At 46.6% G+C, this 15289-nt stretch overlaps 1 protein-coding gene across 2 annotated transcripts in view; it reads right to left on the bottom strand.

The window, feature by feature from the left end:
* Positions 1-2534: 2534 nt before the first annotated feature.
* The window catches only part of MPZL1 (myelin protein zero like 1), a 31962-nt gene continuing 19207 nt past the window's right edge, over positions 2535-15289 (bottom strand). The window contains exons 5-6 of one of the 2 annotated variants that reach the window (XM_073668568.1): positions 14005-14122; positions 2535-6690 (exon numbers count right to left, since the gene is read on the bottom strand). In XM_073668568.1, coding sequence (XP_073524669.1) covers positions 6589-6690; positions 14005-14122 — 220 coding nt within the window. In that variant the 3' untranslated portion in view covers positions 2535-6588. The remainder of the gene's footprint in view (positions 6691-14004; positions 14123-15289) is intronic. The other variant, XM_073668569.1, reaches the window with a different exon arrangement.

The following is a 15289-nucleotide window of genomic DNA, read 5'->3' as shown; positions in this document are numbered from 1 at the left end:
AACTGCCCTTACCAAAATCACCAATGACTTACAGCCAAAGCTAACAGACAGTTCTCTGTACTACTTCTTTTTGACCTGACCTCTGCCTCCTACTACAGATCCTCTTCTTCCTCTGGCGTCAAAGACCTTGCCCTATCTTGGATCTCCTCATATCTTTCTAACCGCACATTTAGCGTCTCCCACTCCCACACTACCTCCTCACCCCACCCCCTCTCTGTTGGGAGTCCCTCAAGACTCTACCCTAGGACCCCTACTCTTCACAATATATACTCTTGGCCTGGGACAGCTCATAAAATCCCATGGCTTCCAGTACCATCTATACGCTGATGACACCCAGATCTACCTCTCTGGCCCAGATGTCACCTCTCTGCTGTCCAGAATCCCAGCATGTCTAGCAGCCATATCCTCCTTCTTCTCCTCCCGCTACCTCAAGCTCAATGTGAACAAAACTGAACTCATTATCTTTCCCTCATCTAGGATATCCTTCCCACCTGATCTTTCTATCACAATAAATTACATCACTCTTTCCGCTGTACCGTCAATCCGCTGCCTCAGGAGTAACCCTTGACTCTGCCATATCCTTCAAACCCCACATCCAAGCTCTCGCCACCTCCTGTCGACTCCATCTCAAAAATATTTCCAGAATCAGTCCTTTCCTCAACCCTAACTCTACTAAACTGCTTGTGCATGCCCTCATCATCTCCCGCCTGGACTACTGCAACATCCTCCTCTGTGGCCTACCTGCTAACACTCTCGCACCCCTCCAGTCCATCCTCAACTCTGCTGCGCGACTGGTCCATCTCTCGTCTCGCTACTCCTCCGCTTCCCTCTTTGCAAATCACTGGCTCCCATTTCCCCAGTGTATCCAGTTCAAACTACTAACACTGACCTACAAAACCGTCCATAACCTCTCTCCTCCGTACATCTCCGAACTAATCTCCCGATATCTTCACTCACGTAATCTCTGGTTCTCCCAAGACCTCCTTCTCTCCTCCACACTTATCCGTTCCTCACCCAATCGCCTCCAAGATTTCTCCCGAATATCCCCCATCCTATGGAATTCTGTGCCTCAACACGTCCGATTATCCACCACATCCGGATCCTTCAGACGGAACCTGAAAACCCATCTCTTCAAGAAAGCTTACAGCCTGCAATGACCCCGCTGCCTCCTCAACACCGGAGCTACTGCAACCCCCCAACCTACTGTCTCCTCCCCTATTCCTGTAGAATGTAAGCCCCCAAGGGCAGGGTCCTCCTCCCTCTGTACCAGTCTATCTTTGTTAGTTTGTTTACTGTAAGTGATATCTATATTTGGTATGTAACCCCTTCTTATGTACAGCACCATGGAATCAATGGCGCTATATAAATAATAATAATAATCTCTCTGCAGTATCCTCCCTGGGCAGTAAGTGATCTCAAGTTATTGCCTCCACCAGGTTCACGACTGTTAGTAAATCAAATAACATGGTGTGATGTTTATTCACATCCAAGAAGAATTACATGCAGACCATGAAGGGCTCATTCACACTGCCGCTTTATTTATTTTTTATTAATGTGGACACATTTTTGGCTATTCACCTGCAATTATCAGACTATACTCCCAATGATTTTGATCGTTGATGTGAACGGACAGCACAGACGCCATCAGTGGTCAGCAATGAGACACAGCACAAACTGTGGACCTGAAAAGCGACACAAGGCGGAGGAGACGCACTTTAAAGGGTATTTTTCCTCATCTTTTAAAATCGGTATAATGAAAGAAACTTTATGAAGTTTGAAAAAAAAATAAAATAAAATTCCTGATGAAATGCTCATTGCTAGGTTACTAGCCACCGCTGCAGTCTATTGGTGGCCGGTCTCCTAGGCAAGGAGTGCAGCGCTTACAAGCAATTTGCTGTAGAGCTTGTAAGTGCTGCTCTGAGGCTGGCAAAAATGCAAGGCGGCCTCTGCTCAGATCAGCAGCACAGCCCCCCATATACTGTCCCTTAGGAGTGCACCGCTCCCCAAAAAAGCTCAAAGCTGGGAGGCAGGTGAACTCCTAAAAATGGAAAGACAACTCCTACAAGGGTTAAGCTCCAGGACCCGCCACCATTCTCCTTTGTGGTTGGTGATGCCTATGAATACAGATTTCCATCCCAGTGTGAGGACAAAGCTGCATCTGTCACTCGGGGGCTGGCGTCACTCGTATTTGGTATGTTGCGTAGGGACATCAATAATTATACTGGTCTGGAGGAGTCCATTATAAGCAACTTCTTTTACCAACTTGCCCTTTAAGATCAGTGACAAAAGCAAACAAGAAAGAACATTAAAAAGTTAAGCAAAACTTCTGACGTCCCCTCGCACTGCAGGACGGGACATTGGCAATTTTTCGTCCTCTTGGTCGGAACGGGAAAAGGAAAATGACAACCGCTGAGCACATTTCCGCTTCACAAAAGTTGTCAAACTCACTCAGCCATTACCGAGAGAGTGATGAGACATCCGGCGCCGACAACTGAACGGCGGTAAATGAAGAAAACACAAATGCGGACGGCGTCTCAGTTTTTCAAAATAAGTTTATTCCAGTATAATTAACTGTAAAAAATACAGAAAATATAATTTTGACAATTGCATTAATATGAAATCCGCAGGATGTTCAGGAGCCGGTGGTAGTTGGGGGCACAGGAGACCCCCCCCCCCCCCACCTCCGCTCCTGGCACCTTACAGCAGACAACATCTGAATGCAATCCGAGGCATGAAAAATACAATTCCAGTTTACAAGTCAAAGAAAAAAAAAAAGGAAGCAAAAAGTAACGCAGCGTTAACGAAACAAGAGCAAATATTCACCAGGAATGTTGTAAAGTATCGGCGCCTCCAGTGGTGGAGCCGCCGGGGGACGCCTGTCCTGACTTCTACCCGATCACCACTCGCCCCTCTTATAATGACCCCCTTACTAATAAGCAATGTGGTAGATCTGACAGTAGGAAGCGTCCACGTAGCTCAGGATTTACAGGCATTTTTCACTTTTATTAAAAGATCGGAGGATGAGAAGATGATACAAGGCCCCTATACCGGCCCGGGTATGGCCGCCCCTATACCGGCCCGGGTATGGCCGCCCCTATACCGGCCCGGGTATGGCCGCCCCTATACCGGCCCGGGTATGGCCGCCCCTATATCGGCCCGGCTATGGCTGCCCTTAACAGCAAGTCAGAGGCTTCTACTGAACAGAACTACAGATTAAAACGGATCGTCTACAATATATTATTTTTAATAATAAATTCAAGATATTGATCCAGATTTTCTCAAACTTTATTTTCTGTACATGATTACAGAAGGGGGAGGGGGAGACATCTCACGGCATGAACTGTATTCCTTTGCAGAGGTCACTGCGCAGGGAGGGAGGAGGCGAGCTGTGACATCACCTATTGTGAATGCTGGATCCAGTGTTCTCTATATTGAGGAGCCACCGCTTATTGTAATTCTGTCTGCGATGATAGTGAGATGACTGCAGAGGAGTGATCTCTACAGAACAGCAAGAGATGTACTAAAACCTAGAAAAATAGAAGAGGTACAGTGTACATACATTACACCAGCAGAATAGGGAGTGCAGCTCTGGAGTATAATACAGGATGTAACTCAGGATCAGTAATGTAATGTATGTACACAGTGACTGCACCAGCAGAATAGTGAGTGCAGCTCTGGGGTATAATACAGGATGCAACTCAGGATCAGTAATGTAATGTATGTACACAGTGACTGCACCAGCAGAATAGTGAGTGCAGCTCTGGGGTATAATACAGGATGTAACTCAGGATCAGTGATGTAATGTATGTACACAGTGACTGCACCAGCAGAATAGTGAATGCTGCTCTGGAGGATAATACAGGATGTAACTCAGGATCAGTAATGTAATGTATGTATACAGTGACTGCACCAGCAGAATAGGGAGTGCAGCTCTGGAGTATAATACAGGATGTAACTCAGGATCAGTACAGGACAGTAATGTAATGTATGTACACAGTGACTGCGCCAGCAGAATAGTGAGTGCAGCTCTGGAGTATAATACAGGATGTAACTCAGGATCAGTACAGGATCAGTAATGTAATGTATGTACACAGTGACTGCACCAGCAGAATAGTGAGTGCAGCTCTGGAGTATAATACAGGATGTAACTCAGGATCAGTAATGTAATGTATGTACACAGTAACTGCACCAGCAGAATAATGAGTGCAGCTCTGGAGTATAATATGTATGTAGTGTAAAATAGTGTTTAAAAAGGAGACATGTGGATTATGAAGTGCCACAACATGATCAGGCTCTTTAAAGGGCAGCCATAGATCTAGTGATTCTTACTAATGAGTAATTAAACATCCCCAATTGATTGAGGGGTGTCCTTTCGATCCACCGCTAGGATGACTTCTTAAAAAGACCCCACTACCGCCACTTCAAGCGCAAGTAAAGCCGCAGGTCTGCGTGGCTCTTGCCTTCCCTTTGTGGCTACGGCTGTATAAAACATTCATTGGTGACCCTGTGGTTTTGCTTCAGCTGCCACTGATGATAATGAGCCCCATTAAAGCGTACCCAATCTCTCCTTAGGCCGCGGTACACAGGTGTAATGAGCAGACTGCGGCTCAGCTCCCGTTGTATTGTGACCTGAGACAGGAAGAAAAATTAGTGAAAAGCTGCAGCTGCATCTCCCTCCTCCCTCCTCTCCAATTTATAATTTTACGAGGTTGATATGCACAGATAGGTACGATTTAAGGTTGCCCACGTGACCATGAAACGCTACGGTGAGAGTAGATGATGAACGTACAAGAGTTTCTTGGCAAGCAACGTGGAAACGGCTGACAAACGATCACCGGCAAATAACTGCAAAACACGACATCTACAAACGGCCGAGAGGAAGAAAACCGGACAGCTTCATACACCAACCACACGTACGATTAGTTTCCCATGACGCCTCCCGGCCACTTAGTGTTAAACCGCGACGCTCTCACGCATCCGTCTCGCATGCCTCCTGCCTGGCGATGGAGATACGCCTCCTGCCTGGCGATGGAGATACGCCTCCTGCAGTTTTTCCCTTACACATCCCCTCCGCGTTCAGGGCGGTTTCTAAAAAATTACTTTCAGAACAGTTTTCCTTTTTCAGTTTTTTTTTTTGTTTTTTTTTTCTATTAAATATAAAAATATGGCCAAACCACGCTGAGGCATGCAGCTCCGGAGCTCAGAGTGATGTTAAATAAAGTATGTACATTATTGTAGTGATCGCAGGTTAATGCAGATGGAGGATTAATAGGACATTTCTAGATAAGGAGCAACTCGCTTTTTAGGATTAAACTGTCGGTAAGTTATTTTATACTCCAGTCGCACCCAGAGCAGCATTCGAAATTCTGCAATAGTTCCCCTTACTTTCACGATGGCTTATGGAGAGCACTGTAGTACCCCAAAAATTGCAAAATCGGGTGTGACTGTAGCAAAAGACGCAAAGTATACACTGGTAAAATATTGTCATGTGATAACAGGCAAAGAGTAAGGCTCTGCAGGTGGAATGTTATTGGTGCCAAGTTTTGCCTAAAAAAGGGACACAGTTATTTTTGGCAGTGCGTTTTTTGTTAAAAATAAATTATAAAAAAAAAAACTGGATTAATGCTCAATGATTAAAGTAGAGTGCGAATGCAGGGTAAAGCAAGGGGGTGGGGTTGTGATGTCACAGAGTGAAGGAGGATTAGTGATGTCACTTGGCCATCCAGTTTTGTTTTAATGCTGTGAAGATGGTGGAGGGGAAAGTTTTTTTTTTTATTGAAGATTTTTTTCCCCCTCCAGAAAATAAAGTATAATACAAAATAAATATGAAATGAGGACGCAGCATAATAAAAAAAATCCCATGCACTAGTAACAGGCGGTGTCTCATATCTAGGAGTAAACATCAGGGGAAAAAAAAACAGATGTAGCAGAGCCGAGTGTGTGATTAATATAAGAGATCCGCAACTTCAGGAAGTGCTACGCTCGCTTACTTTACCCAGTTAGCTCGTCTTTGTATTATCTTGCCAATTTATTCTAGGAGGAATAACAGAGGAACAGCAGCAGGGAGGCGGCACTTTTTGGAGCAGCACAGATGATACGGCAGAGCAATCCTATGTAGGCCAAACAAGACACACTCGGCTCTGCTACATCTGCGATATGTAGAGACCCCCGGATGAGCCTCCTGGGCAGCACCAGTAAGGATGGAGCAGACCCTCCGGCTAGGATATAAACACATGAGTGATCTGCAGGATTAGGTGAAGGGGGGAGAAGAAATAATCCTCAGATATGTGAATGAACCCGACAAGACACCAGCGGACACAAAACTCACGGCTGCAGGGTCCACGAGCGATGCAGGCGAAAGCACCGAGAACCGTTGCTGTACATTCGAGGGTCCGGTGAACCTTTCTCCATCGTAGACCCTGCTGTACGTTACATACACGATACACATCTCTATAGTCACATGCATTGGTCCCGGGCGGCGCACACAGAGTGTGAGCGACAATCATGGCGTGTCGCGTAAAAGTCTTACGGAAAAAAATAAAATAAGTTGCTTATGGAATATACATCTATATGTCCAAGGCGGGAAAGTCAGCAGTTTTTCCGGATGTCGGCGTAAACCACGGTTTCGGATTTGTTGATCTGGTTGCCGGGCTTTCCCGAGTGATCCAGCTGAGCGTATATTACTGGTCCCTGAGAAAAAAAGAAAAGAAGGTTATATCTGAGACATTGCGGCCCGTCGTATCGGGAGAGACTCTCGCCGGTCTTCCCTTATGCAAGATGTTCAACTCTCCTCTTAGTAAGTGATTGGAGTTGTACCATGGCATCTCCTTCAGAGCAGCGCTCTCCACTGTGCAGAGAAGCTGCGCCTGGTCTCTGCACAGCAGCGAGCGGCCAGGAACGTCCCTGCGCAGAAGAGTAATCGAGCTCCCTCCATCACTAGATCAGCGTGATATCTGGGCTTCTAGGTTTCTTTTTTCATTGAATAGAGTCCTGCAGATCGACTTGTTACAGTGCCTTGCAAAAGTCTTCATACCCCTTAAACTTTTTTTCACGTTACACCCACAAACTTAAATATATTTTATTGGGCTTTTCTGTGATACCAACACAAAGTAGCGAGTGTTTGTGAAATGATAGGAAGTTTTCTAAATATTTTAAAAATATAAAGCTGAGAATTGTTCTGTGTATTAATATTCTGCCCTCTGTAGTCTGATGCCCCTAAATAAAATCCAGAGTGACCAATCGCCCCCCAGAAGTCACAAAATTAGTACATTGAGTCCACCTGGGTGTGATTTCTTCTCCGTATAACTACAGCTGTTGTGTGAAGGCCTCAGAGGTTTGTGTGAGAACATTGGGACCAAACCGCATCATGAAACCCAAGGAGCACACCAGACAGGTCAGGGATAAAGTTGTGGAAAAGAGTAAAGCAGGGTTAGGTTATAAAAAAAATAGCCCAAGTTCTGAACGTCTCAAGGAGCACTGTTCAATCAATCATCCAAAAATGTAAGGTGTATGACTCAACTGCAAACCTACCAAGACATGGCCGTCCACCTAAACGGACATCCCAAGCAAGGAGATCACTAATTAGAGAAGCCGCCAAGACACCCATGGTCACTCTGGAGGATCTGCAGAGATCCACCGCTCAGGGGGGAGAATCTCTCCACAGTACAACTATTAGTGGTATACTCCACAAATCTGGCCTTTATGGAAGAGCGGCAAGAAAGACATTTTTTAAAAGCCATAAATAGTCCCGTTTGCAGTTTGTAAAAAGCCATGTAGGGTACACAGCGAGAAGGAGCTCTGGTCAAATGAGACCAAAGGAGAACTTTGCTAAATGCAAAACGCTGTGTGTGGCGGAAAACTCACACTGCACATCACCCTGAAAACACCATCCCCACAGTCAAACATGGTGGAGGCAGCATCATGCTGTGGGGAGGCTTTTCTTCTGCAGGGACAGAGAAGCTGGTCAGAGTTGGTGGGAAGATCGATGGAGCTAAATACAGGGCAATCCTGGAAGAAAATAGAATTAGACTTACCAGTAATTCGGTTTCTAATAACCCACCACGACAGCACACAGGAGGATGTAACTCCACCCTAATAGGGACAGGAAATCCGAAGAGGTTTAAATAGCCCCCCCCACATCCTCCCTCCAGTGTTCTTACAAAGGACCACAAGAGTATAGATGCTTCAAATTAATTTTTATTTCTACTGATCAAGCTGTCGTAGAAACAATAAGCGAGGGGGAGGGAATTACCCGTGCTGTTGTGGTGGGTTATTAGAAACCGAATTGCCGGTAAGTCTAATTCTATTTTCTCTAATAACCCACCACAACAGCACACAGGAGGTATACCAAAGATATACTAGGGAGGGACAATAGCCTGAAGGACCTTCCTTCCGAAGGCTAAATCTCCAACAGACATTAGGTCTAGTCTGTAGTGTTTGGAGAAAGTATGAATTGAGGACCATGTGCAAATCTGTTCGATGGATGCGCTGGCTTTTTCAGCCCAGGAGACAGATATCGCCCTTGTAGAATGGGCCTTGAGCTTTGCTGGAGGAGGTAGATCTTGGATCTGGTAAGCCTCCGTAATCGCCCTCTTAATCCAGTTGGCTATTGTGGATTTTGCTGCTTTCTTTCCTCTGTTTGGACCTTGTGTATGGACAAATAAGTTCTGGTCTTTCCTTCCTTCTTCTGTTTCCTGAAGATAGTGCAGTACTATTCTCCGAAAGTCCAGAGTGTGGAATTCCATCTCTTTTTTGTCTTTTGGGTTGTCACAAAAAGATGGAGGGATCATCTCCTGAGATCTGTGGAAATTTAAGACAACCTTAGGTAGAAATGAAGGGTCAAGTTGGAAAATTAGACGATCTTCCAGGATTCTCCGGTAAGGTTCGTTGACCGAAAGGGCCTGTAGTTCACACACTCTTCTGGCTGTAGTTATTGCCACCAGAAAAGCCATTTTCCAGGTCAGCCTGTCCAGTTTTATGGTTGATAAGGGCTCAAAGGGTGGAAGGGTTAACCCTTTCAGAACAATGTTGAGGTCCCAGGGGGGAACCAGGTCTGTTACTCTAGGGTGGATGCGGGTGGCTGCTGTCATAAATCTTCTCACCCACTGATGTTCCGCTAGTCTTTGATCGAAGTATGAACTTAACGCAGCTACCTGGACCTTAAGACTACTAGGTCTGAGACCTCTGTCCAGACCTTCTTGTAAAAAGTCTAGAATCTGAGCCACATCAGCCCTATGAGGGTCTTGGCGAGTGGGTGCACACCACCTTAAGAATGTTTTCCAGATCTTATGGTAAATGGTGTTCGTTACAGGTTTCCGGCTCTTCTGGAGAGTTTTGATGACTTTCTCTGAGAGGCCTCTTGTTTTTAATAACAGGAAGCCAGGCAGTTAGGTGTAGTCTCATGGGCTCCGGATGGTGAATCGGTCCCTGGAGAAGGAGATCCTTGATGGGAGGAAGGATTAGAGGGCTGTCCACACTCAGATTAGTTAACGTTCCAAACCAAACTTCTTTTTGGCCAGCGAGGGGCCACTAGGATTACTCTGGTCCCTTCGGTCCTTATCTTCTGTAAGGTTTTTGAAAGGATAGGTAGTGGGGAAAAGGCATACGCTAGTTTGAATTCTCATTTGTAAGCGAATGCGTCAACGCCCAGGCAAGGGCCGTTTGGATCCAGGGAGAAATATTGAGGTACTTTTGCGTTCTGGTGTCCGGCAAAGAGATCTACCTCTGGATAGCCCCATCTCTCGACTAACATCTGGAAGACGTCTGGGTTTGGGCTCCACTCTCCTGGATGAATCTTGTACCCCCTTGATGACAAAGGTGGGCTACCTTGATTACGAAGGTTGTCTGAAAATATCTGAATGTGAGATTTCTGGACCAGAGGCTCTGCTGCTCTTGAGGACTTCCTCTACAGCTTTCAGTTCTCTGAAATTTGATGAGCGTTGGCTCATTTCTTTGGTCCATATACCCTGGAATAGCTTTTGGGAGACCATGGCTCCCCATCCCTTTTCGCTGGCATCCACCTTTATGGTTACCAGCGGATTCTGGATCCATGGTACTCCTCTGTTCAGATTTTTTCCGTTCAGCCACCAGAATAGAGAGGTCCTTACTCGTGGTGGTATAGGGATTCTCCTGTTCAGAGACCGTGGGGATCCGTCCCAATTCGTAAGGATGTGGGTCTGTAATGTTCGGGTATGCGCCCGAGCCCAGGCCACCATCTGAATACAGGAGGTCATAGACCCGAGGACCGACATGGCGTCTCTTAATGATACTAATCTTCTGCTCCTTAGGACATTGATTTTTGCTTTTATCATGACCTGTTTTTGTTTGGGCAGGAATGACATCTGGCTGTGGGAATCCAATAGTACTCCTAGAAATGTTTTTTTCATGGAGGGAACCATATCTGATTTTTTCTGGTTCACTAACCAGCCGAGACGATAGGATCTGAGTGGTCAACAGTAGATGTTCTCGGAGTACTGGTACTGAGGGCCCGATTAATAACAGGTCATCGAGGTATGGTACTATTGAAATGTTCTGATCCCAGATATAAGCCATGACCTCTGCCATGACTTTTGTAAATATTCGCGGGGCTGATGAAATTCCAAATGGGAGAACAATGAATTGATAGTGGACTATTTGATCCCCCTGAGCCACTGCGAATCTTAGGAACCTCCTGTGAAGTGGATCTATGGGGATGTGGTAATATGCATCCTGGAGGTCGATTGTGGCCATGACATGGTCCTGTCCCATCAGGGGGACCGTCGACCTGATGGATTCCATCTTGAATCGTTGTTAGTGGATATACTGATTCAGTGGCCTTAGATTGATTATAACTCGGTGTGAGCCATTTGTTTTTTTTATTAGGAAGAGTCTGGAATAATGCCCTGTGCCTAACTCTCTTGTAGGAACCAGGGATATCACCCCTGAGGACAATAGGTCTGTAAGACCGGATATCAGGGTGGCCTGCCGACTCAGAGGAGAGCGGTGTTAACCTTATCCTCTCTGGAGGATAGGAGGAGAAATGTATTTTTACTCCGAACTCGACAACCCTGAGGACCCATGGGTCTGAGCAGATTTCTTTACACTGAGGGAGAAAATTCGAGATGCGGCCCCCGACTGTCCTGACGTCATAGTCTGTTGTGACGTTGGTTTTGGGAGAGAAAAACATTTTTGCCTCCTCTACCTTTTGGGTAGCTCCATTGTCCAGTTTTGCCTTTACCCCTATATTGAGGGGGTCTGCTGTTGGGAGGGATGAAAAGGCTTCTTCCTCACATTCCTAGGTTCCGGGAGGGCCTTCTTGTCTGAGGCCTTCTCTAGAAGATCATCTAGGGCTGGCCCGAACATGTATTTCCCCTTGAAGGGGATGGAACACAACTTCATTTTTGATGCCACATCGCTGTTCCAGGATTTCAACCATAGGGCCCTTCTTACAGAGTTTGATAGCCCAGATGCTCTTGCCGCCACTCTCACGGATTCTGCAGAGGCGTCTGCTAAAAACCCCGCAGCTTTCTGTAGAAGTGGTAGGGATGCCAAGATGTCTTCTCTGCGGGTGCCTGAAACTAGGTGTTCCTCCAGTTGATCTAGCCAACGAGCCATTGATCGAGCTACGCCCGTAGAGACTACGTTGGTGCTTAATAGTGTTTCCGAGGTCTCCCAGGATTTTCTGAGTAGTCCCTCCATTTTGCGTTACAAGGGGTCTTTTAATTGAGAGGAATCTTCAAAGGGCAGTATGGTTTTCTTTGCTACTCGTGCAGTTTGGATATCCACTCTTGGGACTTCAGACCAGCATTCTGCCGTCTCATTGTCTACAGGAAATCTATCCCTTAACTCTGTAGGGGTAGTTAATCTCTTTTCTGGAGATTCCCACTCCTCTAAGATTAAGCCCCTAATACTCTGGTGTATAGGGAACACCAATTTTTTCCTGGAACGTAGCCCCCCCCAAACATCTGATCCTGTACTGTTTGGGGCACTTTTTCTTCCTCGACCTCCATAGTTCTCCTTACTGCCATGAGGAGTTCCTCCAAGCTATCTGATGGAAAGTAATATCTCTCTCGTTGGGAGTTATCAGTGGTTGGACTTAGTTCACCTTCCTCTGGAAGATCTTCCGAGATATACATCTCCTCTTGAGAGTCTTCCTCCCCTCCCTCTGGCGGGCTAATCTTCCTCTTTTTGGCTGCTGAGGGAGTAGATGTAGAACTCTGACTAGGTGAGGGCGTAGGGAGAGTGACCGAGGTTAAGGAGGATTTGATCTCCTGAAGTACAATCCCCTTTATCTCCTCCATTAAGGAAGGTTGTTCCTGCCTGATAATCTTCTCCGTACAGTCCTTGCATAGGGGCTTTGTATGGGAGGACGATAGTTTTTTTTTGTACAGATGGGACATCTGCGTGACAGTTTAACTTTTTCTCCAGATGCAGGTTCCTTGTCCCCCTACAAGAGAAGGGGAGGGGAGCTATAATCACTATTTCCTGCATCTGGGAGATGGACTACCAGTGCCATACTTACTGGGACCGGACCGGCGCTGGGCTCTACAGATGCAGAGCGAGAAGCTTCAACAGACATGGTTTTGTCCTACCTGTAGATGTCTTCCTGTCCAGGGCTCCTTTTATGGGCGACCGGACCAGCGCCTCCCTCTGTTTAGAGGGCTCCTCCTCCGGTGTCCAGGTGAAGATTTCTGATCACCGGCAGCATTCTGCTCTTTTTCCCCCATAGCTTTTTGATGCAGTCCACAGTGGAACGCAAACTGCCGGAAGTGATGTCATCATCCACCGCCCGGCGTCCGACGTCACTTCCGGCGCCACGGTGTGCGCTCCACATCCTGGAGCTGGCATCGCCCACGCATCCAGCGGGGGAGTGGAGGAGGAGATGGACCGGAGAGCTCAGAGAGGCCTCCGGTCAGAAGATCCTGCAGACCTTGCCCGAGAGCGCAGACTGCAGGAGGGGGTCCCGAATCCGGAGGAGACGGGAGCAGCGCCTTGAGGAGGAGAGGTAAAGACCGCTCGATCCTCCGCTGCCCAGCTAGTAGCTTTCCCCCAGTGCCTGTCGCCGGCCCAGCACACCGGGGATGACCTCTTCATCCCCGATAGGGACAGGAAATAACACTGGAGGGAGGATGTGGGAGGGGCTATTTAAACCTCTTCGTATTTCTTGTCCCTATTAGGGTGGGGTTACATCCTCCTGTGTGCTGTGTGGGGGGTTATTAGAGAAAACCTGTTAGACGCTGTGACTGAGGAGTAGGTTCACCCTCCAGCAGGACAACGACCCTAAACATCCTGCCAGAGCTGCAATGGAGGGTTTAGATCAGAGCATATTCCTGTGTGTGAACGGCCCAGTCACAGTCCAGACCCAAATCCCAAAGACGTCTCCATCCTATCCCACTGAGCGAGTGTGCAAAGTGTCACCTCTAGATGTGCAAAGCTTGTAGACACAGACCCCAAAAGACTGCAGCAGTGACTGCAGAGAAAGGTGATCCTACAAAGAACTGATTCAGGGGCTAAATACTAATGCACGGCGCAATTTTCAGATTTATATTTAGAAAATATTTATTAAACCTCGTATCATTCCCTTTACACTTCACAAATACTTGTTACTTTGTGTTGTATCGCATAAAATCCCAATAAAATTTGCTTGTGGTTGTAACGTGAAAAAATGTGGAAAACTTCAGGGGATATGAATACTGTTTCAAGACGCTGTATATGTCTGCAATGCTAAGGATCAGGGTGATTGCAGCATCTAAGGAGTTTGGGGAGTGGGACGTCTGTGACCCCCCACCAGTCTCCATAGTTAGTAACTGTAATACCCCTTTAAGTGATGCGGTAATGTCCATCTCTTCCGCTGTAAAAGGACGGACAGGTCCTTGGATTGAGCAAATATATGTAGCACAAGGGTCCCAGTATTAGGACCAGAATCCATCACGATTTGCCCATGGTGGACAATCCCTTACAGCAGGAAAACTCACAAAGCCGAAGCAAAACATAGCGGCAGACAGACGTGCGACACTCAGCATTTACCTGCACGGTCCCAGAGGGGGCGCTGGTTACCAAAGCCTCAGTATCAGAGGGAGACCGGCGTGGCGGCTGCTTAACGGGGGACATCAAGCTTTCTGTCTGGCCGCCGTCGCCTCCACTGCTAGCAAGCAAAGGAACGGTGGAACGTACACGGGTGCAAATGGAGCCGAACAATAAAAAAAAAAAAAGATGGCAGGATGGAAGAAGTGACGGAGACAAAAAAAAAAAAAAAAAAAAAAAAGAGAAAAATAGAAAGAAGGGGGAAGAAAAAAAAAACAAAACACAAAACAAATAATGAAATAAATAATGAGGAATGTGTAACAAAAAAACTAAACAAACTCACATCACAAAAAAAATGGCATCCAACAGGACTGAAGGGAGGTGTATAACATGTATAACACAACACAGGGATGCACTTCAACACTGGATGTGGAGGACGATGTCAGCACTACAGAGGCACAGTGGGGCCCCCCAGACAGACAAGAGGGCCCCTAACGTCTAGAGGAAGCAGAGCGACCAGTGACTGAGGCTTATAGCGGTTGTCCAGGGTGAGAAAGCATGGCTGCCTGCCGGCATAATCAGTGCAGTTCCATGGGAAGCGTCTGGTACTGCAACTCCACTCCACTGACACCAGCAGGACCTGGGCGGCAGCGCTCTGAGTTTCGCGGTTCTAGTACGTAGCGGCCGCGGCTCCCCTGACCGAAGTCAAACACGTCCATGGGATAGAGGAGGCTGGTGAGTTCGGGGTGAGGAGACCTGCAGCCCCGTCCAGACACCGCGATCCGTACCCAGACCGTGAAACAGTCCGCAATGGAGAAACCGTATCCATCTTGTATGTATCATACTCCAGTCACAATCAGGAGCTGCAGTCAAAATTCTGCTTCCTGGCAGACACTACATTACCCACAATGCAGCGCAGCAGGAAGTCATGAGTCAACTACAGTAAAAAGCACTTTTTTGAAAAACAACTGGTGGGAAAACAAAGTGTTTTCTACTGGAAACTTTCAGAAAAAGCCTCTTTTCTTTGGCGAGTTTTTTTTGAGTTTTTCATTTACTGATGCAATATTGAAAAAAAAAAAAAATTTCTTGGAAGATTTTTTTTCCCCGGCCTTCTGATAAGACTGTGCCTTGTGTGGGGCGGTATTTATCAGGAGCTGCTTTGGAGAGGAGACATGCACACAGGTGCTTTTATTTTTTTTGTAATCTGAACCCGGGGAAAAAAAAAAAAAAAAACACAGAAAAAAAAAATAACACACTAAACGTATGAACAGCAAAGTGATTTTGCAGT

The sequence above is a fragment of the Phyllobates terribilis genome, unplaced genomic scaffold (genome assembly GCF_046119375.1).
Source record: "Phyllobates terribilis strain yellow unplaced genomic scaffold, ASM4611937v1 Scaffold_2__4_contigs__length_985480577, whole genome shotgun sequence".
Classification (NCBI taxonomy): domain Eukaryota; kingdom Metazoa; phylum Chordata; class Amphibia; order Anura; family Dendrobatidae; genus Phyllobates; species Phyllobates terribilis.
Note: the sequence above shows the minus strand (reverse complement) of the source record. Positions and strands in the feature narration are given on the sequence as shown.